General features: G+C 41.2%; 1 protein-coding gene across 1 annotated transcript; it reads right to left on the reverse strand.

The window, feature by feature from the left end:
* Positions 1–247: 247 nt before the first annotated feature.
* On the reverse strand, positions 248–21,820 carry LOC311230294 (T-complex protein 11-like protein 2). Its single transcript, XM_084316520.1, has 10 exons — positions 21,677–21,820; positions 21,379–21,469; positions 21,146–21,278; positions 19,957–20,077; positions 18,876–19,096; positions 17,135–17,271; positions 14,040–14,230; positions 9,996–10,177; positions 4,639–4,805; positions 248–3,130 (listed from the first exon to the last, which is right to left on the reverse strand). The coding sequence occupies exons 2-10, from the start codon at positions 21,455–21,457 to the stop codon at positions 2,898–2,900; spliced, it is 1,464 nt and encodes a 487-aa protein (XP_084172646.1). The 5' UTR covers positions 21,458–21,469; positions 21,677–21,820; the 3' UTR covers positions 248–2,897.
* Positions 21,821–22,789: the final 969 nt, after the last annotated feature.

A 22,789-nucleotide genomic window follows, 5' to 3' on the forward strand; every position in this document is an offset into this window, starting at 1 on the left:
AATGATAGAGACCGTTAATGAGCTATTGATTCAGGTCTATTGGAGATATTGTTACTGTTATTATTAAGGGTCAAAAGAAATGTACAAGAAATGTAGAGAAGAAGAAAAAAAAACTGTACCAGCATACAATGCTTTGCCCATGTTTGTGGACAGAGTATGGTTTGTCAATGATAATGTGATACTGTTTCAAATTTCAAAGCAATATATAAATGAAATTAAATAATACAATGGAAAAAAATATCCCTCTTTTCACTTGTTTATCATTCGCTTGAAGTTATTAATATTACAGTTGCTTAACATCAAGATATACAGTATATTTGGTTCATGTTCAAAAGTGCACACTATCTTTGGTAAGTGCTTGAAGTATTACATGCCAATCTTTTGTCAATCTCTCTCACACACACACACACACATCTCCATCACAAAAAAGAGAAAATAAAAAAATAAACCGTTGTGGTAAAATCTAAGAGTACACAATCTAATATAAGTTTTATTTACATAATTGTTGGTTGCTTATTTTCCTTTGGTAGTAGCCTGTACTGTATGTTGTTCCTGAGGAAGATCTTTCAGAGTGTGACCTCAAAGTCCCAGCTGACAGATCCAGTATTCCACTGTCGGATGAAAACCTCATATCTTCAAAAGCAAACAACGCTTGTTGGAAGCTAAGAAAACAATTCTCGTTTTCCAATTAGCACATGTAGTTTTGTAATTATAGACAGTATTTTGAATGGGCCTCATGGGCGTTACAATATATTTTTTTTATATCTACTTTTTTCTCCTCCTTTTTCTGTGATTTTTCTCCCCATCCCAATTTACCTCTCGTGCCAATTCTCCCTCCCCTGTCCTGATCGTTGCTCGCATATTCCCCCCACTGGCCGGTTGTAGGGAGGATAGAAGCCTTGCATCACATGTCCCCTCCGATACATGTGGAGGCAGCCTGTCACATCTTTTCACCTGCCAGCGCGGACTCTCATTTGGCAAGGAGTCACACTGCCCCCGCCATTTTCCTGACTTTGCTGTACAGGCGCCCCAACCGACCTGTAGGAGTCGCTGTTCACAACAACCAGACTACCACCCTTCGACTTCCCACCCGCTAACTCTGCCAATTGAGTTAGTATGACGGCCGGCCCAAGCCGGAGGCAAAGCCGACAGCCGGATTCGAACCCGGTGTCTCTTGCGTTGGTGACGAGCGCAATGTCCGCTGCGCCACCCAGGGTGTTACAATCTTGAAATAAACTACTCAAAGCCTAAAAGTCTCTACTGGCAAAAAGAAAAAAGGTTATGAGGTTTTCATTTACCAGACAGCTACATTATCTCCCCAGGCTGTGAAGCTGCTGTCAGACAGTGGTGTGACATCATACCCCCAGTAGTGTGACATCATACCCCAAAACAAGCTGTCAGACAGTGGTGTGACATCATACCCCAAAACAAGCTGTCAGACAGTGGTGTGACATCATACCCCAAAACAAGCTGTCAGACAGTGGTGTGACATCATACCCCAGTGGTGTGACATCATACCCCAAAACAAGCTGTCAGACAGTGGTGTGACATCATACCCCAAAACAAGCAGGGGAGATTTTAGAGCTTGAAATAAATGCTAAAACTCTGCTAGGCTATACTATACTATGCTATACTGTTGTACTTTACTATGTTATACTGTTATACTATACTATGTTATACTACTATACTATGTTATACTATACTACACCAATAGCCCCAATTATCTACTTTGTGCTTTCATTGGGGACAGTCAATGGACTTTCAGGTTTGACATTTCACAAAATCTAGATTTATATCCTTTTTTACGGAAATAAAGGTTCAGGGGATTAACTTTTGGAACTGATGGACTGATGATTGTTTCTGCAAACACACAATTATGTTAGCTAGGTTCCAATTAAAAACAAACCAACGGACAGCTATACGTTCCATCTGTTTTATCTCATCAGTGTGGCCGCTACCTTAGTTCTATAATTTCTCACTACCAGAGGAAGTGGATTGGACTGTCCTAGACCATAAGAATAACAAATAATAGCTTAGTACTCCGCTTTAAGGTTTGGGTATGATTTCAAACCACTGAACTTCCCTTTATTATACTTAAAGGAATACTTCACGTTTTGCATGTCTTCAAGGTGAATGGAGACTCCAAACATTGGTATCCATTTCTGATACAATAAAGTTGAATGGAGTTTATTTTTAACAACAGCAAAACAATGTCAAAATGTCCATTTACTCTCTGCACCATAATCTATGTTTCAGGTATCATCGTATGCTCAGTGCTTCCCAAGCACATGTACTGTATGTTCACTAAACTAAATATACCATTTCTGTCATGCAAAACCATGTCGGGTGCCTTGGAAGACTTGTGTATTTGAAGCATCATTGTGCATTTGATTGAAAACCCGCATCTGGCTCGTCATTGGCCAGGAGTTCCGCTCAGTCATAGCACAAGGAGGCTTCAAACTAATGAGTTTGAAGTAATGAGAGGAATTTCTGGAAATTGTTTGGCAATATTTTAGTGAAAAAAACATGTGTTTGGGAAGTACTGTTTTGAGACTTGCATTATATTGCACAAGTAGAGTGAAAGTAATTTATTTTGCTGTTGTTAAAAAGAATCTCCATTCAACTTGATTGAAATTTACACCATTTTTGGAGTGAAAACCATTTTCATCAGGAATCACAGGCGAGTAATTTATACAAAGAAATATAATTTTTGAGTGAAGTTTTCCTTTAAGTATTGTATGTACGTGATACAATAAAAAAATTAAATAGAATCCACATTCCAAAATCTGTCATTATTTAAAATATGAGCTTATAAAGGTAACCGGTGAGATTTTCCAGAAATTGTTCATCTGATTGTCCTGCACAGGTGACCAGTGGCCCTGTAGGTTGGGTGTGGCCTAGCGTGAGTCCTCCCCTGCGTCTGGCTCTCCCGGTGGGAACAGCAGCCTCTTAAGGATGCTGGCATAGAACGGGCCAAAGACGGCACGGTTGAAATGGACGATTTGCCCAAAGGCCGTTCCCAGCTCAGTCAGCTCAACACTCTGCAGCCTGACAGCAGCAGCCGGGACTGGGCTCCTTTTAGTAGGGCCAGCCTCTAGCGTGGCGTGTAGGTAGCTCTGTACTCTGTCTCCTATATGTGTGATAGAGGGAGGGGGAGGGAGGGAGAGAGAGAGGGAGAGAGAGAGAGAGAGAGAGAGAGAGAGAGAGAGAGAGAGAGAGAGAGAGAGAGTTTCTTTAATAGTTGTCATACAGAAGTACAGAATATTTTCATACAAAATGCTTCTTACTGTTACTTGAGAGAGATTTCATAACTATAACAAAACCAACAAAGACACAGAGACACAAACTCACTTCATGACACAAAATTAAGTTCACAAGTCATTATTGTAAGTTATACCATGGTCTGGGTGAATACTCTTTCGTGATTGGCCGGCAGGTGTGTGTTAAAATGGTTTAATGCATGCATAGTTCGGCTCAGGTTTAATCACTGCTCTAATTCATCCGCTACCCGTCCTGTAACCATAGCAACATTAAAGAGCACAGCTGTCAAAGCTTTACTTGTTATCAACTGCGGTGAAACACAGCTGGCCTAACAACGGGGAAGGAAAACACACCAATGGCTGATTTTTACATTTTATTTCAATCTATTTGGAGAATACAACAATTTTGAGGAATCGGAAGCAGCAGAGGAAGAAGAAATGGAGAAGTAAAGAAAGAAACCAAGCAATGTAATTTATACTGTGACTAACCGGCTTGGTTGTAATTTATACTGTGATTAACCGGCTTGGTTGTAATTTATACAGTGACTAACCGGCTTGGTTGTAATTTATACAGTGACTAACCGGCTTGGTTGTAATTTATACTGTGACTAACCGGCTTGGTTGTAATTTATACAGTGACTAACCGGCTTGGTTGTAATTTATACTGTGACTAACCGGCTTGGTTGTAATTTATACTGTGACTAACCGGCTTGGTTGTAATTTATACTGTGACTAACCGGCTTGGTTGTAATTTATACTTTGACTAACTGGCTTGGTTGTAATTTATACTGTAACTAACTGGCTTGGTTGTAATTTATACAGTGACTAACTGGCTTGGTTGTAATTTATACTGTGACTAACCGGCTTGGTTGTCATTTATACTGTGACTAACCGGCTTGGTTGTAATTTATACTGTGACTAACCGGCTTGGTTGTAATTTATACTGTGACTAACCGGCTTGGTTGTAATTTATACTGTGACTAACCGGCTTGGTTGTAATTTATACTTTGACTAACTGGCTTGGTTGTAATTTATACTGTAACTAACTGGCTTGGTTGTAATTTATACAGTGACTAACTGGCTTGGTTGTAATTTATACTGTGACTAACCGGCTTGGTTGTAATTTATACTGTGACTAACCGGCTTGGTTGTAATCTATACTGTGAGGAATGCTTTTATTTTATATTGTTGGCAAGTGACCATGGTAGAAGTGGGTGTGCGTTACAACGGCTTTAAGGCACACCTATTTGTGGATTATCCCTTACTTAATTATCATGATCAAGTTGGAAAACATTATAATAATGAGCTAGTGAGAGCTAATGAGCTAATGAGAATTAGTTGTGATGTTTGGACTGGCCACAATTACTAGACGGCTTACCTATGAGCGTGCGGATGGGGTTATCGTCCCTCCAGAGGTTGGAGATCTGTCCCTTCAGCTGATCCTGGACGCCCTGAGACAGAGGTGGTCCTCCCTGGGAAGCCTCCTGCACTTGCACCAGCACTTGCTCTCCAAGTCCCAGCAGCACCCCCTTCAGGTCAAAGTCCCTGTAGCATCAGAGAAGATGGTTAGTCAAAGTATAGCTATTATAGGTCTATTATAAACATCTTGGTCACAACGTCTTGGCCGTTGAATCCATCCATTCACAGGAACTGCAAAAATAAAGAGATCTGAGGAGTCTTTCTAGAACTCTAGAATTAGATTTATTGAGTAATCACTATCTCACTAATCACCATCACTATCTTATTTTAACTATGTTTAAACTGGGTTTAATATTGTAAATCCTTAAACTTAAGATTTACTAAACCATTGGTAACCACTTTCAAAAGAAAACGCCTCATTTCTGTGCAGTGGTAGAGTAGATAAAACACTGAGAAAGCATGATATTACTGTTCCTATTGTTTACAAGATCCAGTTAAAAAACACTAAATTATAACATTTTTGTTGATATATTTCTCATATATGGCTCTGGTTAATATTAAACCTAGATTTACTCATCTATGATTACAACTAATTTCAGATTAGATTCAAACTTCTTGGTGCAATCCACTAGGGCTGGAAGGTATACAGAATATGAAAGTATTCTGTCTAAGAAAGGATTTGTACTATACCATCGTCCACAATATATACTATACCAATCGTAAAAGATATATACATACTGTATATGTTTAAGTTTATATAAAAAAAAGGATTCCTTGCTGCAGTATTAAAAAGTTTAAGAAAATAGCCCATTTTGAATTCAATAGGATCATGACAATTGTATTACAAGATAAAGACATAAAAAGGACGTCATATCACATTGTAATTTGTACTGGAAAACTATACCAATATCAAATACCATTATACTGTCAAAAGTCAGAAACATAATATTATTATTGTATATTATTGTGATATGATATTTTGGGCATAACGCCCAGCAATAAAATCCACTCATACAAGGTTTATATAATGTATTTCTCTAAAAGACATTGGGTCTCATTCACCAACATTGCCAAAAGATTTCTCTTAGGGCAACCATCTTGGAACCGCCTAAGACAAACTCTGCGACAATTACACCCGGATTCTTTATTTTTATTTTTTTGTTTATTTGGACGGGACAATGCAAAATTAATGAACACTGGAGTGTAAAAATTGCCGGATTTAGCACGAGGCTAATTTCCATCCGTTGTCCCCAAACATAAAAACAGGACTCATAGAAACAGTAAGAAATGTACAAATACATAAAAACAGGACACATAAAAACAGTAAAAAAATGTACAAATACATAACAGCATGTCACATGTGTTCACATGACTGGTTGGACTTCAGCCATTTTTTTTGTTGCCCTCTAAAATAAGCAAGGGTGGGGCTTTCCCTTATGGAAATGGTGAGACTGTTCCATGTTTGACTGCTTTTTATGGACAGGACGTTTTGGCCAAACGTGGTCAGTCTACGTTGGACCATGCAGTCACCTCTGGTGTCTGACCTGGTGCAGAGTCCAGTGTTTCTTTTTTTGTAGATGAATTCCTGTACAGGAGGGGGAGCTAGTCCATGTATGCATTTGTAGATGAAACAAGAGCTTTTTAAGACTTTGACATTTTCAAAGCTCAAAAAGCTATATTGTTTCAAAATATTGCAATGGTGGTATGCCAATGGTTTCCTGGCAAATACCTTGATGGCTCTATGATAAAGCTGTTCGATGTGTTTCATGACAGTGACACCAGCAAATTACCAGTTTGTGAAGCAGTATTCAATATGTGAAAATATCATGCAATGAAAATACGTTTTTGCAGCATCATTGAAATTGTGCGTTTCACTTTTTTGACATGTTTCTTAAAGGGGACATGCATTGCTATTCCTAGCACTATATGGGCAACTTTACACAATTCCTGTGAGTCTATTGAAGACATCTGTAAGTGCATTGTTTTATATTTCTAATCAAGTACTCAAAACCATCATTTTTCATCCTCAGGATTTAAGGCTGTTATGGCCTGGCTCCGCCCATAAGCACTTTGAGTGACAGTCAGTCCACACAGTCTGCGACTGGTAGACAGAGAGAGATAGAGAGAGAGAGGGGGGGGGGGGAGAGAGAGAGTTAGAGAGAGAGAGAGAAAGAGAGAGAGAGAGAGAGAGAGAGAGAGAGAGAAGAAAAAAAAGACAGGCTGTTATTGATAAGGCCCCCTCTCTCCCTCCCTCCCTCTCTCTTCCTTTCTTTTTTTCTTTCTTTCACTCTCTCCCTCTCCCGTTCGGGGGGGTGTGCCGCGCGGCAGGTCCCCCCCCCCCCAAGTGCTCCCGAATGCTCTCTATCTCTCTCTCCCTCCAGAGTGCATGCAGAGGTGGGTTTCACTCTGCCGCAGTATGAGGAAGTGGTTTCCACTCGCTGTGTAGTCAGTCTAGGTAGATTGTGGGCGGGCATTAGTTACAACCACAGAGCCAATCACATCACTGTCCGCTACCCAGAGCCTGAGTGACGTCACTCAGGCCTTCAAATCAGGATGGCCTAATTTACTGGAGCAGGAAATGGTCTGACTCTGAGCTGAATCAGAGCAATCCGCCAATATGGTATTTAGACACTAAAACACATTGATACTAACTCCTATTACTATAATACAATGCTAGAGACTGAAAAATGACATTTATAATGCATGTCACCTTTAAAGGGGACGTGCATTGCTATTCCTTGCACTATTTGGGCAACTTTTCACAATTCCTGTGAGTCTATTGAACACATCTGTATGGTTTTTTTTCAAAAAAATTCATTGTTTTATATTTCTAATCAAGTAGTCAAAAGCATAATTTTTCTCCCTTTGGATTTCAGGCTGTGTTGGCCTGGCTCCGCCCATAAGCACTTTGAGTGACAGTCATCCACACAGTCTGCGACCGGCACAGAGAGAGATAGAGAGAGATTGAGGGGGATACTAATTAATTTCGCCGCGGGGGCATAATCTCATGGGACACTGCATTGGTAACTTGTTTCAAATGACAATATATACCTCTGTGATTATTATTGTACGGATCGGAATACGGGCGTGTGCGTGGGAGCATGGGCAAAGATATTACAGTGATATGCTAGTGCTCCCGACTGCGAGGGAGAGAGAGAGATAGAGAGGGAGAGAGGGAGATAGAGAGAGGGATACACGGAGCATTTACACACAACCTGTGTAAATGCTCCGTTTGTGTGTGAGAGAAGACGGGTCCAACTCTCTCTCTCTCTCTCCCTCTCTCTCGCTCGTTCTGTGCCTCGCAGTCAAAACCCGTTTGAGGAAGTGTCGGGTTACACTATGCGCTACAACCATAGAGGGGGCGTTACTGCAAATCAGTGCTATATTCACGTCAGCAATACCGTCAAATCAGAACAGCTTAGTTGAGTGAGGGAAGATCTCGTGAACTCGAGACTAGACTGATGAGTCAATATGATAATTAACGACACAGACCACATTGATATAATCCCCAATTGCTAGGAAATAATGCTAAACACTGGAAAAAGCCATTTATAATGCACGGGACCTTTAATACAGTCTATTCCGCTATAGATATATCCATGCGATTAGCTTTAGTTATTATTTATTTATCCACTGTCATTTCAATGCCATAGAATGCCGTGTTCACCTGGATTGTGTAAGCCTAGGGTGCACAGTTGACCATTTAAATAGCGCGATTTCTCACTGTTAATTGGATGGCAGGGTTCAATGTACATGATTGCTGTTCAAGTCCACCTGCAAGGTCAAGGTTTTATTTGTCACACGCAACCTCATACCTAAGGAAGCTGAAGCAGGCTGGCCTGCCACGAAATCTCCTTGTCAACTTTTACCATTGTGCGGTTGAGAGTGTGCTGACCTACGGTGTGTCTGTGTGGTTCTCCAGCTGCACAAAGGCAGAGCAAGAGGCTCTACAGAGGGTGGTGAAGGCGGCAGGCAGGATCATCGGGACTCCTCTACCAAACATCACCTCCGTCTTCACCTCCCGCTGCCTCCACCGCTCCAAATGTATCATCAAGGACCAGTCGCACCCAGCACATCACCTCTTTCAGCTCCTTCCCTCAGGGAGGAGATACCGGTCAATACATGCTAAGAGTACACGATTTAAGAACAGCTTTTTCCCCCAAGCAGTTAGACTGTTAAACACTCATTGACTGTCCCCTCACGTGCACCATGCACTTACCACTGCACTTGATAATCTCTGATTACCACCCATTATGCACTTTATTATTTAAAATATTCTGTTATGTACAGTGTTATGTGTTATGTGTTCATGTATGTATTATGTACTGCGGTCTGTGGGAGCTCCCCTGAAATTTCGTTGTATACTGTGCAATGACAATTAAAAGTCTATTCTATTCTATTCTATTCTATTCTATTCTATTCTATTCTATTCTATTCTAAGATGAGCAGAACTAAAACTATAAATAAGAACAACAATGAATAATAACAACATTTATCTTATTTATTTATTTATTCAAAGTAATTTGCAGTGTTTGTGTAGTGCTATTATTTATTATTCCGACATCAAATGCGTAATTTTTTTTCGTACAAATATTGTCATATTTATTTAAATTATGATTCATTAATTCCAAGGAAGCCTGTAGAGTTGACATGAAGGAATCACTATGATTCCTCCCAAATAAAGCCCTTAAGAACACGGAGCACACCAGTCTGTCAAGTTAAGACTGCTCTTCAGTGCTTCTAAATCCTGCTCTTAGTTATGGCCGAATCCAAGACAAGGGATGGTGGGGGAATCCTAAAATCGGCCTGAACATTTCTCAAGTGGCCCTTTTTTGTCTTAAGTCCGTTGGTGAATGAGACCCATTGAGATAGAAAAATAGTATCTTTAACATCCAAAGGGACTATTTAAGTAGTAAGAAAAAGCCAGTATGGACTACTTTGCATTCCAGGTGAGACAGAGTGTAGATAAGCCTCGGAAAACAAGAGGAGAAAGGGTTCCTCTGCATTTATCGCCTAACCAGGGTAGGGTTTCTATTGACTGGAAAGAATTAGATTAGCTGGATCTACTCAGACATGCTCTGTGGCAGCTGTGACCCCATTGTGATATTTTTTCCCCATGCCCTAAAAAAATCTATATCACAGAAATGATGTTTTCATCACTATTTTAAGGGTGGGGCATGAGTCCAAATCCACCAACTAAGGCGTGGTGGGAAAAACATGCCACCACAAGTGGGTCTCTCTCTCTCTCATACATTACCTGAGCCCACTGCCTGGTGCCAGCCTGTGTTCACACTTAACCCACGTGTTCCCTCTTACCTGGTGTGACTGCCCTCCAGCAGGGCAGAGATGGTCTGCTTGAGTTTACCTACAAACCCTTGCAGGGAGAAAAGAGCGCCCCCACACTGAGCGCTGGTCAGCAGAAGCACCGACGCCTCCAGGACCAGCGCGCAGACTCTCTGGCCCAGCACTTTCAAGCGCGCTTGGTCCATCAGAACGGTCTGTAGATGAAAGGATGGGAAAAGATATACATTCACTGCTTGTTTAATGCTCATTATGTTATATGGACAGTTTCAGTGGAATCACGTTGCTAAGGAACTGCATGGACCCAACTTCCTTTCTGGTTGCAGCGTTTGCGAATATCAATAGCTGACAGGAGAACAAATGTAGTCCATTCTGGAATGTTTATTTGTGGGGTTGAAACCGTCTATGGTGTGTAGACCTTTTCTAACTTGACAACATAAACATTCTAAACATTCTATTACCTATTGCAGTGTTTGCTAAACACATTAGCTGACAGGAAATACACTTGGGCCTAATCTGTTCCTTTAATTTAATAACCTTTAATTCTCAAACAACCCCCAGATTAATATGTAATTGGCCAAAGACCCCCCGCCCCCCCCATCTGATATGATTCTGAAATTTGTTGTTACATATGATAATGGTAACCTCCATAACTGTATACTGTAGGCTGACGAGAGATGTCCGGGGACCCCCTGGAACCCCCTCAAGGGCCCCTGGGGGTCCCTGTACCCCACTTTGAGAACCGCTGCTTTAATTGAGTCATTGAGGGCACTGTAGCCCAGCGCAACACAGGATCCTCTCTTGGGGCTGTTCGTTTATTTGTGTCAAGGGTGGTCAGCGTTCTGTGGACTCTGAGGCCCCATGGTGGCCAAAGATATATCTAGAAAGATGAAAAAGAAAAAGAACACTTAAAAAATGGAAGGAGCTGAGGATGAGAAAAAGGACCCTGTTCAAGGTCATTGTGGACCAAGAGAGCGGGAAACCGGAGGGGACTGGTACAAAGTCACATGACCAATGGATGCGGATGGACAATGTGTTATCAAGGCCAGTGGGCCTTGTGTGCCAGAGGCGGAGGAGTCATCTCTGTCCGCTCTCACTATTGATACCGATGCACCTGTTTGTAATAACAAAACAACATTCATGCAACTCTGATCAGACTGGGGAGAGGTGTTTCTAAAAGAGGAGTGTTGGTTGTTGGCAGTTGAGAGAGACTCTCTGGAGAGACTCCCCAATGGCCCTGCGGTAAGGGGAGACTTTGAAGTTAACCTTGTTTTGGGGAAGACTGATAGGCAATTTTGGCGAGTTTATTATTCTTTGTATCCATATAGATATAGTATCTGCAGATATGTAAAATGATTATGTGCAGGTATGTACAGACAGGTGGATAGATATATATACAGTAAGAATATATATACGGTATATACAGCATGTATTATTAGAGGTGGGCATAATTTTTTTTAATCTAGATTAATCTATCTGCAATCCTGGATTTAATCTACATTAATCTAGATTAAAATGGCTAAAAAAAAGAAAAAACCTGCCGAAGGCATTCAAAATATGTGTGTTCTACCCAAATAATGACCAGAAGTAAGTCCTTACTTTTTCTTTCCTCCTTATGTTTCTCAGGCCAGGTGGCCCATTACACTATGAGCCCATCTCCCGTTTCCAAAATGCATTACAGACTGTTTGAAAAAGCTGTTTTGCTATGATAATTGGTAATGAAATATCAAAATAATGTTCAATAAGCTGTACTTGTGTTTAATAAGTTGTTTTATTCAGAAGTTAACACAAATAAATAATATTACCAGTACAGTACAGTATCTAGCACACTCTCAGGAGCAAAACAGAAAGAAGCATTTCAAACTTGAACTATGTGACATGGCTTGACTCAATCAGTCCAATCTCTATTTCTCCTTATTCCACCAGTCACTCAGGCAGACCAGCTTGTTTTATGTAGCGGTGTCTACTTATAGTGCCTATAATATTTTTTCCGTTGGGTGCCAGACAGGGCCAAACCCTGCCAATGCAAATCAACTGCTCCAGTGGAGTTGCTCAGTGGCCAATGGTGTCAACTGTGGTTGTACTGGGCAGCTCCCAGGTGTGAATGGAACTGTGTGAATGTGAAGCAGGGCGTTCCTGAAAAAGAGCATCTGTGCTCAGAGAACCTACCCTGGGTAAATAAAGGTAAAATGCGTTAGATTAATGCGTTAATTATATTATCGTGCGATACTAGTATCGCGTTAACGCAGCACGTTAACGGCGTTAACGGCCCAGCTCTAATTATTATACATGCTATCATACAGAGTTATATGGGTTATATATGCAGGTGTATAAGTAGGTATATAGGAGGATTGCAGTATATGCAGACAGATATGGATATGTATATATATGCGGAAGAATATAAATATATAATGTATATATGCTGTATATACAGCACTGTTGTACATGCTATCATACGCAGTATATGGGTAGACTTTAGTCAGGGGGGCTCGTGATACTGGAGTCTGGCAGCACAACTGTCACCAAATAAACTACACATACTTAACCTTTTGCTTTCTGGATGAAATTATACTTTGCCATATATTATATTATATATTACATCGACTCTGTATTATGTAGATTTGTCCTCAGCTAAATAAATTCTTAGTTGGTCATTCAAAATCATAATCCAAATCACAAGATTTTGTCAACTATCTGATTTAATCCACAAATCTGTACAATTGTATTTCCCTACACAGAAGGACCATTTTAAAGCTTGTGTTTTTACCAGAGATGTGCCTAAGCATAACAAAACGACGAATCCTCTATAAAAAGTCTTGTCGACAAAGATGATCGACTAGTCGACTAATCGTGCAAAAAGGGACCTGTATTTTGTCACAATGAACGACAGAGATGATACTATAATTTAAGAGGTAACTGCAATTTTGATAAACGTTATGCTCGCACCAATCTCAGGAGCAGGTGCATATCATCCTATGGAGTAACTGTATGGAATGGGCTGCCGCTAGAAGATAAAATGAAGGAAAGCAGAAATATTGCTCTATTAAAAAGAAATAATAATAATAATAATAATAATAATAATAATAATAATAATAATAATAATAATAATAATAATAATAATAATAATAATAATAACTTCGTTTTATATAGCGCCTTTCAGAGGACCCAAGGTCGCTTTACATAGGGGGGGGGGGGGGGGGGGAGATGACAAATTAACAACATAGTGGACAGACACAACATATACATATATAGAGTGAGAAAGTTAGGGGTTGAAGCCAAGTTGAAGAGGTGGGTTTTGAGCAGTTTTTTAAAATGAGTCCAGAGTTGGGGCGGTGCGGAGTTCTGCGGGGAGGGAGTTCCAGAGGGTGGGAGCTGCCACACTGAAAGCTCTGTCCCCGAACGTCCGTAGTCTGGTTCAGGGGATGGAGAGCTGACCAGTGTCCGTGGATCGCAGGGACCGTGACTGAGTGTAGGGGTGGAGGAGGTCAGTGAGGTACTGAGGTGCCAGGGCGTGAAGGGATTTGTAGGTGAGCAGGAGGGTTTTGTAGGTGATGCGGGATTTGATAGGGAGCCAGTGGAGGTGGATGAGGATGGGGGTGATGTGCTGCCAGGGTTTGGTGCGGGTTAGAACCCTGGCAGCTGAATTTTGAACATACGTTCAATGATAAAATAATGATATTTGCAAATTACTAAAAAGAGGAAAGAGGAGGTGACTATTGTCAATCTTCTGGATTCTAAGCTGTTGTTTTCTTTTTCTTTTGTACTACATTGTGGATACTGATATTTATTTATTTTATGTTGTTTGTTTTCAATGTTAAGAATGAAGAATTATTGGTAATGTGGATATTCTCCATTATATAATTTAAGTAATAATTCATGTTCCCACTTGGAAGTGGCAGATATGGGTGTAGGGCATGATAAGCTTAGGCTTCTTCCTACTCCTTTTCGAACAGTGATATGTATATTTTTCATTGTTTGCCTTTTTTTTTTTTTATTCATGTTCGAAATAAAGATTAATTCATTCATTCATTCATTCATGAGTGCAGTTCCTCAACCAACCTCCGGATACGTGTTGTCCTGTGGGTCCCAGTGTAGCAGACTGAGGTAGGCTCTGTTGAGGACTGCGGCAGGGCTGACCGGACCACGGTTAGAGCTGGGGGGCTCTGGACCTCCATCACACTGGCCTGTAGCAGCTGATACCAACTCTCTTACTGCCACCTGCAGCCATGCAGTGGTGTTGTCCAGAGATGCTGCAGACGTGTGGGAGAAAAGAAAGAAAGAAATAACTAAATTAAAACAGGAACTACAACATAGACAGCGTGAAGAAACACTGCAATGTCACTGAATTATCAGAAATATATTCATATGGGCGGCCGGGTGGCGCAAGGCGCTCGCCACCAACGCAGGATATACTGGTATCGAGCCCAGCTCTCTGCGTTGCTACCGGCTTGGCCGGCCGTCGTACTAACACAATTGGCAGTGTTAGAGGGTGGGAAAGCCGGTGGGTGGGTCCTGGTCGCGTCTATGCCTTCTACAACGCTGTTCGGTTTCCGGGTTCCTCTGATTGGCCACTAAGCCCACGTGACCCTACGCTAGCACGCCCCCCTTATCGCCGCCAGTTATCGCTTACGCCGCGCATGCGCATGAGCCGCGCCAAGCTCCTCAGCCTCCTCAGCCGCTTAACGCAATTTATACAAATGGAAGTATTGATTACGCCGTAACGAATCATTAAAAAAATATACTGTTAACTGGAATATGTTGTTTCTTTTTTTTTATCCACTTTTTCTCCCATTTTTCTATATTTTCTCCCATCCCAATTTCCTATCATCCAATTCAACCCTCCCCTGTCACGAACGCTGTTTCTTGCCTCCCACAAGCCGGCTGCAATGTGGACTAAGTCATACATAGCACAAGTCCCCTCCGGTACTTGAGGTAACAGCAGTCGCATCTTTTCACCTGCTCAGCTCGATCTCTCAGTGGCGAGGAGTAACGCGTGGGAGGCTCACGCTGCCCCCGACACTTCCTGATTCTACTGCGCAGGCGCACCAACCGACCTGTAGGAGTCGCTGTCCACAACGCCCGATCCCCACCCATCAGTTTCCCACCCCCTAATACGGCCAATGTGTATTAGTATGAACGACCAGCTAAACTGAAAGCAATGTGGAGCGCTGGGCTCGAACAGGCGAGCCCAGCGTCTCCGCATTCGTGGCGAGCGCCTTGCCCACTACGCCACGTAGCCGCCCTGGAATATGTTGTTTCTTTACACATATGTTGGATTATGTAATTTGTTTGTCATGACAAACCAATAAAAATCGCTACTTTACATCAGGGTGAACGCTGTTGGTGCCACCACCCACTTCAATGACAGAGCTCTCATATTTGCGAATGCATAAACTATATCTTAAATTATGGCTATGTGTCTAATATGGCCGTCGCTTATCAATGACTTGTTTTGTTTACATCAGGGTGAACGCTGTTGCGAATGACACATCATGAAGATCTGTCCACGTGCATAATTTATTGATTTGGTTCCACCACAGTGAGCTCTGTCTCTTTTCTCTCTCTCTCTCTCTCTCTCTCTCTCTCTCTCTCTCTCTCTCTCTCTCACTCACACACACACACACACATTTTTATGAATTGAAAATGGGGGACCCTGATGAAAACAAGACGAAAGTCTTTCTCTGGTCTGCATCCCCTTAACAATTGTGTGTATTGAGCCGTACTGTATTGTACCCATTCTGCAATCTGTTAAATAAAGTTTTCATTCATTCATTCATTCAACGGTATATTTTTTTAATGATTCGTTACGGCGTAATCAATACTTCCATTTGTATAAATTGCGTTAAGCGGCTGAGGAGCTTGGCGCGGCTCATGCGCGGCGTAAGCGATAACTGGCGCCGATAAGGGGGGCGTGCTAGCGTAGGGTCACGTGGGCTTAGTGGCCAATCAGAGGAACCCGGAAACCGAACAGCGTTGTAGAAGGCATAGACGCGTCCTGGTCATTGTAAACAGCGACTCCTACAGTTCGGTCAGGGCGCCTGCTCAGTGAGGAAAGTATCTAAGGGGGGTAGTGTGATCCTTCCACACGTTACACCCTCTCAGTGAGAGTCCGCGCTGCCAGGTGAAAAGAAGCGGTTGATTGGCTACACATGTGTCGGAGGAAGCATGTGATAGCCTCCACTCTCCCAGACCGACTGTAGGGGGTAGGTGCGCAGCGACCAGGAAGGGGATTGGGAATTGGCATAACGACTAACATTGGGATGGGAGAAAACGGAGGAAAAAGGAGGGGGGAAAAGATCCAAAAAAAAAAAAAAAAAAAAAAAAAAAAATATATATATATATATATATATATATATATATATATATATATATATATATATATATATATATATATATTCATATGATTTTTCTTTTTTTAAGTGATCCAAAATAATAAACACAGGCATGTCATTCAAGTCTTGTTCAGCAGGAAAGCATTTGTCGGGAAAACTGCCTTCTTTTAAGTGGTTGTTTGTGGAAGTTTGAGAGAATTGAGTCTTATGGGCTTAGGGTCTTAGAGAGGCACAGATAACTTAATCCATTACAGTATGTTAATATACAACCCAAAGAGAAATAGTATGAGCATTGTACTGGCAAAACTTGCAAGAAGACACGCTAGTGGATTTGGTCTTAAAAAAGCTAATATAAATGTATATATACTATTGTACATGCAATCATACAGAGTTATATTGGTAGACTATAGTATGAGGTAGGTAGTTATGAATTCGCCTCAATACCGTATTTAAAGGAACACGCCAACATTTTGGGAAATTAGCTTACCGTCTTCTCCAGAGAGAGACAAGAAGATAGATACCAGTTTCCTCTCTCTGCGTTCAGTAGAAAGCTATCTGGCTGCATGTTAGCCTAGCTTAGCAAAATTAATGGAAGCGGACATGACCGGGTAGCCTAGGCATTGTCCAACTGACACCTCTCCCGAAGGCTACCCGGTCATGTCCACTTCCATTCATTGTGCATGCAGCCAGATAGCTTTCTACTGAACGCACAGAGAGGAAACTGGTATCTATCTTCTTGTCTCTCTCTGGAAAACATGAGAAGCTAATTTCCCAAAATGTTGGCGTGTTCTTTTAAACCTGGTATCGTCTCCCCGCCCTCACCTGGCTGCCTGTCTAGGATCTGCTGGAACTTGGTTCTCTCATACTGTACGGCCTGCTGGAGGAGATGGGGCCTGAGGCTCTGGACAGTGAAGTTGACCATATCCGTCTTCATCAGCCCCAGGACACGAAGGATCTCCCTGCGAGTGAAGGCATGGGGGCGCTTTTAGGTCAAAATAAGTGATGTAATACAAGAAAAATGTGGATAAGGAGCTGGAATGAAATATGGTTTTATGTGTTGAAGGGATATACCACTCAGTGTTAACAATTAATTTATGTTCTTCCTGATATATTTAAGAGTCGAGTCGAGTCGAGTCGAGTCGAGTCGAGTCGAGTCGAGTCGAGTCGAGTCGAGTCGAGTCAAGTCAAGTCAAGTCAATTTTATTTTATTTATATAGCACATTTCCAGGCAGCGGCAGCTGGCACCAAAGGGCTTCACAGGCAGGTTGATAAAAACAAAATAATGTGATGCAAGATATAAGATTAAAAACATAATAAAGCAATGAAAGTAATAAGAACAAAATAATATGATGCAAGTCAACATTTGTGAACATGAAACAACTCTTTTTCTCTCAGAAGCCAGAGCATGAAGACTTGAATCATCGAGATGTGCCCGATATGTAAAATGTGGAGCTTGACCATAAGAATAATAACATATAATAATAATAATAATAATAATAATAATAATAATAATAATAATAATAATAATAATAATAAACTTTATTTGTATAGCACCTTTAATACAAGAATTGCAGCCCAAAGTACTTCACAGCAGTAAAAATAGACATAGAATTACGATAAAATTGACAGAATAAAATAAAACATATGTGGGGAGAATTCTCCAGAGACGTCAATATGGCTCTTATTTCCTTCTTCTAAAGAAGGATAAGGAGGACCCAAGCAATTGTAATAAATATCGGCCCTGAAGCCTTCTCAGAGCCGACCTGAATATATACGCCAAGGTTCTAGCCCATCGTCTACAGAACCATATGGCATCGCTCGTACACCGTGACCAAACCGGCTTCATACAGTCGTTTAGCTACAGTATGGACAACCTCAGGCGCCTGCTACACATAATTTTATGTGTAGCAGGGACAGTAAAACGCCAGCAGCCGTCTTGTATCTTTGGATGCCTTGAAGGCTTTCGACAGACTACAGTGGTCTGTGTTTTTAAGTTCTAGTTATACTTGTGGTTTATTTATTTTTCTCTTTCCCTGCCCTTCTTATGTCTGGTTTTCTTAATTGTTATTGTCTGTTTATCACTTTATCATTTATATTTATCATTTTTCTTTTACAATTTATTTTGTATGTCTTATAGTGTGGAAAGTCAACATAAATTCTTAAATTATTTTCATAGTTATAGATCGGTTTCTCGTCACCTTAAATACAGAGTAACGAATGCATTTATGCACACATTAATATTCCAGATAACAGCTAATATTCCAGTTAAGGTCATAGATGGCATTCACAAACATTTCAATATCCCAACTGCTCATATGCCTATGAGTAAATGTAATATTCCCATGGAAACAAAACTCGCATAGACCCAATGGTTTACGTGCTTCAGTCTCCCAGCTAATATCAGTAGAGATCATATTCAGGTTTCTGATAGTCGGTATAAGCTTAATAAACAGGATATGCCGTTTACATACAGTACACCAACTCAAAGACAGAACACTTGAGTATCCCCAACGATATCAGAATTGCAGGTGCATGTAGACGCTATTCATTGTCCCTCTCTCACCTGAGGAGCTCCACTGGGTTGGTGAGTTCCCTCAGTGCCCTGATCTCAGGGTCCCGTACGGGGGCACACAGGGAGCCCATGGTGTTGATGATGTACCCTGCCAGCCTGTGGAGGTCCAGCGCTCCGTGGTCGACCTCTTGCTGGATCAGCTCCATGTCCAGCACCTCATCCATCTGAGACCTCAGCCTCACGTGTCCTGGGAGGAGCAGGGACTGCAGTATCTGATCAAACGAAAGCAATGTGCTTTTAGTTTGGTTTATTTGCTCTCACACACACACACACACACACACACACACACACACACACACACACACACACACACACACACACACACACACACACACACAGAGTGAACACTTTAAATGATTATATATATAAAAAGATATATAAAACATTTAATTTTTTCATTTAATTATACTTTATTTATACAGGAAAGGGTAAAAAAAAGACATTTCACACGTACATTTAAACATAAAAAAGGCTTGCCTTTTGAACTAAACCCATGCCAAAGTTATAGAGCGATGACATTGAAAATAATGATATGGACACTTAAAGATATTAAATGGATTATGATATTCATAACAGTGTTAAGACAAGGGACAACAACCTATCTTATTTAACTTGCACTCTCCCTAATTTGACATCCTTTGTATAAATTGAGTGGAGTTGTTTAAATGGAGCTCCTATACTGACAAGGCTGAGGGTATTAGTGAGGCCAATGTGTATGTGTCCAATTGAGGGAAATCATTCTCAAACATTATTATTATTATTACTTTTATATTCATCACTTGATGTTCCAAAAATACAAGGGATTCCATACTCAGAAAAACATAGCGATAGAAATAAGTTATAACATAAGATAGTCAATAACTCAACACTAACTAGCAAGTAGTTTTTTGTATTAATTTATAAATGTATAACTGTTGATTGATATGCACTGTCCCTGATCAAATTAACTGAGTAAACTAAACTAACCTTGAATCAAGTTTAATTTAATGTAGGCTAATCATTTTGTTAGACTAGGTTACAGGCATTAAAGAGTTTTTAAAAAGGTGAATATGTGATGTTCGTCTTGACTCACAGCCTTGACCTCTTGAAGCAGTGTGACAGCATGGCTGTAGTTTGGAGGGATGCTGGTCAGCTGCTGGTGGAGACTGTCCCAGAACGCGCGGTGAACGATATCTGTCACTATGCCTTCCAAGCTACAGGAGGGGAGGTAATTGAAAAAATAACTGTGAGTGTTACTGTTACCTGATCACTGCTAATAAAAAAATAAAAACACACCTGACTATATCACATAACATTGTATTATAACCAAGGGTCGTTAAGTTGGAAAATCACAATAATAATCCATTTTACTTCAAGGCCAGCAATCATTATGTAAATGTGTGCACAAGTATATATATGTAACGGTTGTGACAACGTCACCTCAAACTTCGATGCCCCGAGTGGGAGTCGAACCCCGGTCTCCCACCCCGCAGGCAGCAACACAGACCGCTATACCAAGAGGTGAATTCACTACTTCGCAACGTGTCTATCTGTCTTTGAGGATGTGAGAGTGAGTTTAACCCATAGCACCGATACTCACCCCAGCCCTTCTTGACTGCGCTTCACGATACCATCCATTACACTCACCCTCTCAAACTCACTCCACTCCACCCAAGGCACTTCGATGCCCCGAGTGGGAGTCGAACCCCGGTCTCCCACGGCGCAGGCAACAACACAGACCGCTATACCAAGAGGTGAATCCACTTCTAAGTGCCGGGTCTATGCGTCTTTTGAGGATGTGAGAGTGAGTTTAACCCATAGCACCACTACTCACCCCAGCCCTTCTTGACTGCGCTTCACGATACCATCCGTTACCCTCTCAAACTCACTCCACTCCACCCAAGGCATCCGGGTCAATCGGCACCATTGTAACGGTTGTGACAACGTCACCTCAAACTTCGATGCCCCGAGTGGGAGTTGAACCCCGGTCTCCCACCCCGCAGGCAGCAACACAGACCGCTATACCAAGAGGTGAATTCACTACTTCGCAACGTGTCTATCTGTCTTTGAGGATGTGAGAGTGAGTTTAACCCATAGCACCGCTACTCACCCCAGCCCTTCTTGACTGCGCTTCACGATACCATCCGTTACATATAGGCCTATAGCTGAGCTGTCGCATATTTCAAGGTTGATACCTCAATTTGGAAATCGTATTCGTATTCTGTGTACAGCATTGGAGAAAAATAAATTAATTGTGATAGTTGTTTTGATATTGATCTTGCCTGTTTTGTGGTGGGTTGTTGGGTTTGAAACAGAATTCTCTGTTCACCACTATCTCATGAGCCAGGCTGAGATTAGAAACGCAGCTTTCCAGTTCCATCAGGTCTGATAATGATGCCGTTTTAGGAGGGCTCCCTGGTAAAGAGAGGGTGGTATATCAATAACTAAAACATTTGAACAAATATACTCTTATAGCAATATTTCATTAATATCATGTTTTTCTTATTGCCATTACCTGTCGGAGAGTCAAGCTTTTCGAGACAAGGCACGTCAGATGACGTGTCATCAGCATTCTCATCTGTGTTATTTGGCATTGCAACAAGAGGCTGAACATGACAGAATAGACATGAATAATTTATACTACAGCAATGGTTGAATATAATAGTGATACAATATATTATAAATCCTTTCTAACTTGACAATATACGCACTCTAAACATGTTTGTTAATAGTTTAATAGCCTAGCCCTATTATTAAAGTAGTATATAGTACATATAGATAGGCCTATAAAAGTATTTTAAAGGCTCACTTACCAAATGTTGGTATTCGTGGGAAATAATGAAATTATAATCTACAACATGCTAATTAGGCTATGCACATATAACCTGCCGCTACTTTGTAATGTGTGTCGATGAGTTTTGTAAGGTGTCGATATAAAGTACAACTGTACAAGGTAAGGTTGCACAGTCAGTCAAACGAAACACCTAGTCCACAACAGCGCTCTCAAATTTAAAAAACGGGTTAACCCATTATACTTGTGGGGGAGTCATACCATAATAATTACAATTGTTTAGGCTACTATTTTGCACTGAATGTGAATATGTTTATGTGTGACATGATGCAATATTTAGGTGTAAAATATGGACGTTTTTCAACCGTCAAGTCATTTATTTTGTCGATGATTTAAAGAGACTTAATGGTTTGGTCCACGCTTAAATCATAACAGAGGGCGTGCCGCGTGACGTTCCTGTATTTTTCACCCGTCCGGCGTCCGCCCCGCTGGACATATTTCACAACCTAGCTGCACCAGAATTGTTTCCAAAAACCTAGTGCCCATTATTTGGATAAGCAATGTCATAGAATTGTGGGTAAAAAATATAATAAAGCGAAAGCAGCCTCTGTGGCGCATTGTGAGGAAAGATAGCCTAACACAATCTGTGAAGCACGGGACATTTCCTGGTTTGTTTGTGTAACCAAATCCAACCAGAGGGGGCTAAACTAGTAACACAGAAGGCCAATGCTGCTGAGTTTTTATAATAGACGTCGGTTTGTTCAGTTGAATGCCAGCACACACAAGAACGGTCGTGTATTTTCTCTCCGTCTCTCTCACAAACACCACCACCCAGTGTTGCAATACTGGAGTCCGAGTCCTGGACTGATTTCCAAGACTCGACTCGACTCTAAATACTTGACTTTTATTTGTTTGTAACATGCCCCAATTATTTGGCATACGATATTGATATTTAGGGCATTTGTTTGGCTACAGTGTCAAAGTAAATAAACTCCCTTTGCAATGGTGACCGCTGTTTTATTTGTAGACCTTTTTTAACATCAGCTCTCTCTGACTGCCAGAGTGGAGTGGACTCAACCTTGATGACTAGGACTAGGGTAATGGGGACTCTGACTTGGACTCGGACACTGGGGAC

This window comes from Notolepis coatsorum, assembly GCF_963971535.1.
Source record: "Notolepis coatsorum genome assembly, chromosome: 6".
Taxonomy (NCBI): Eukaryota; Metazoa; Chordata; class Actinopteri; order Aulopiformes; family Paralepididae; genus Notolepis; species Notolepis coatsorum.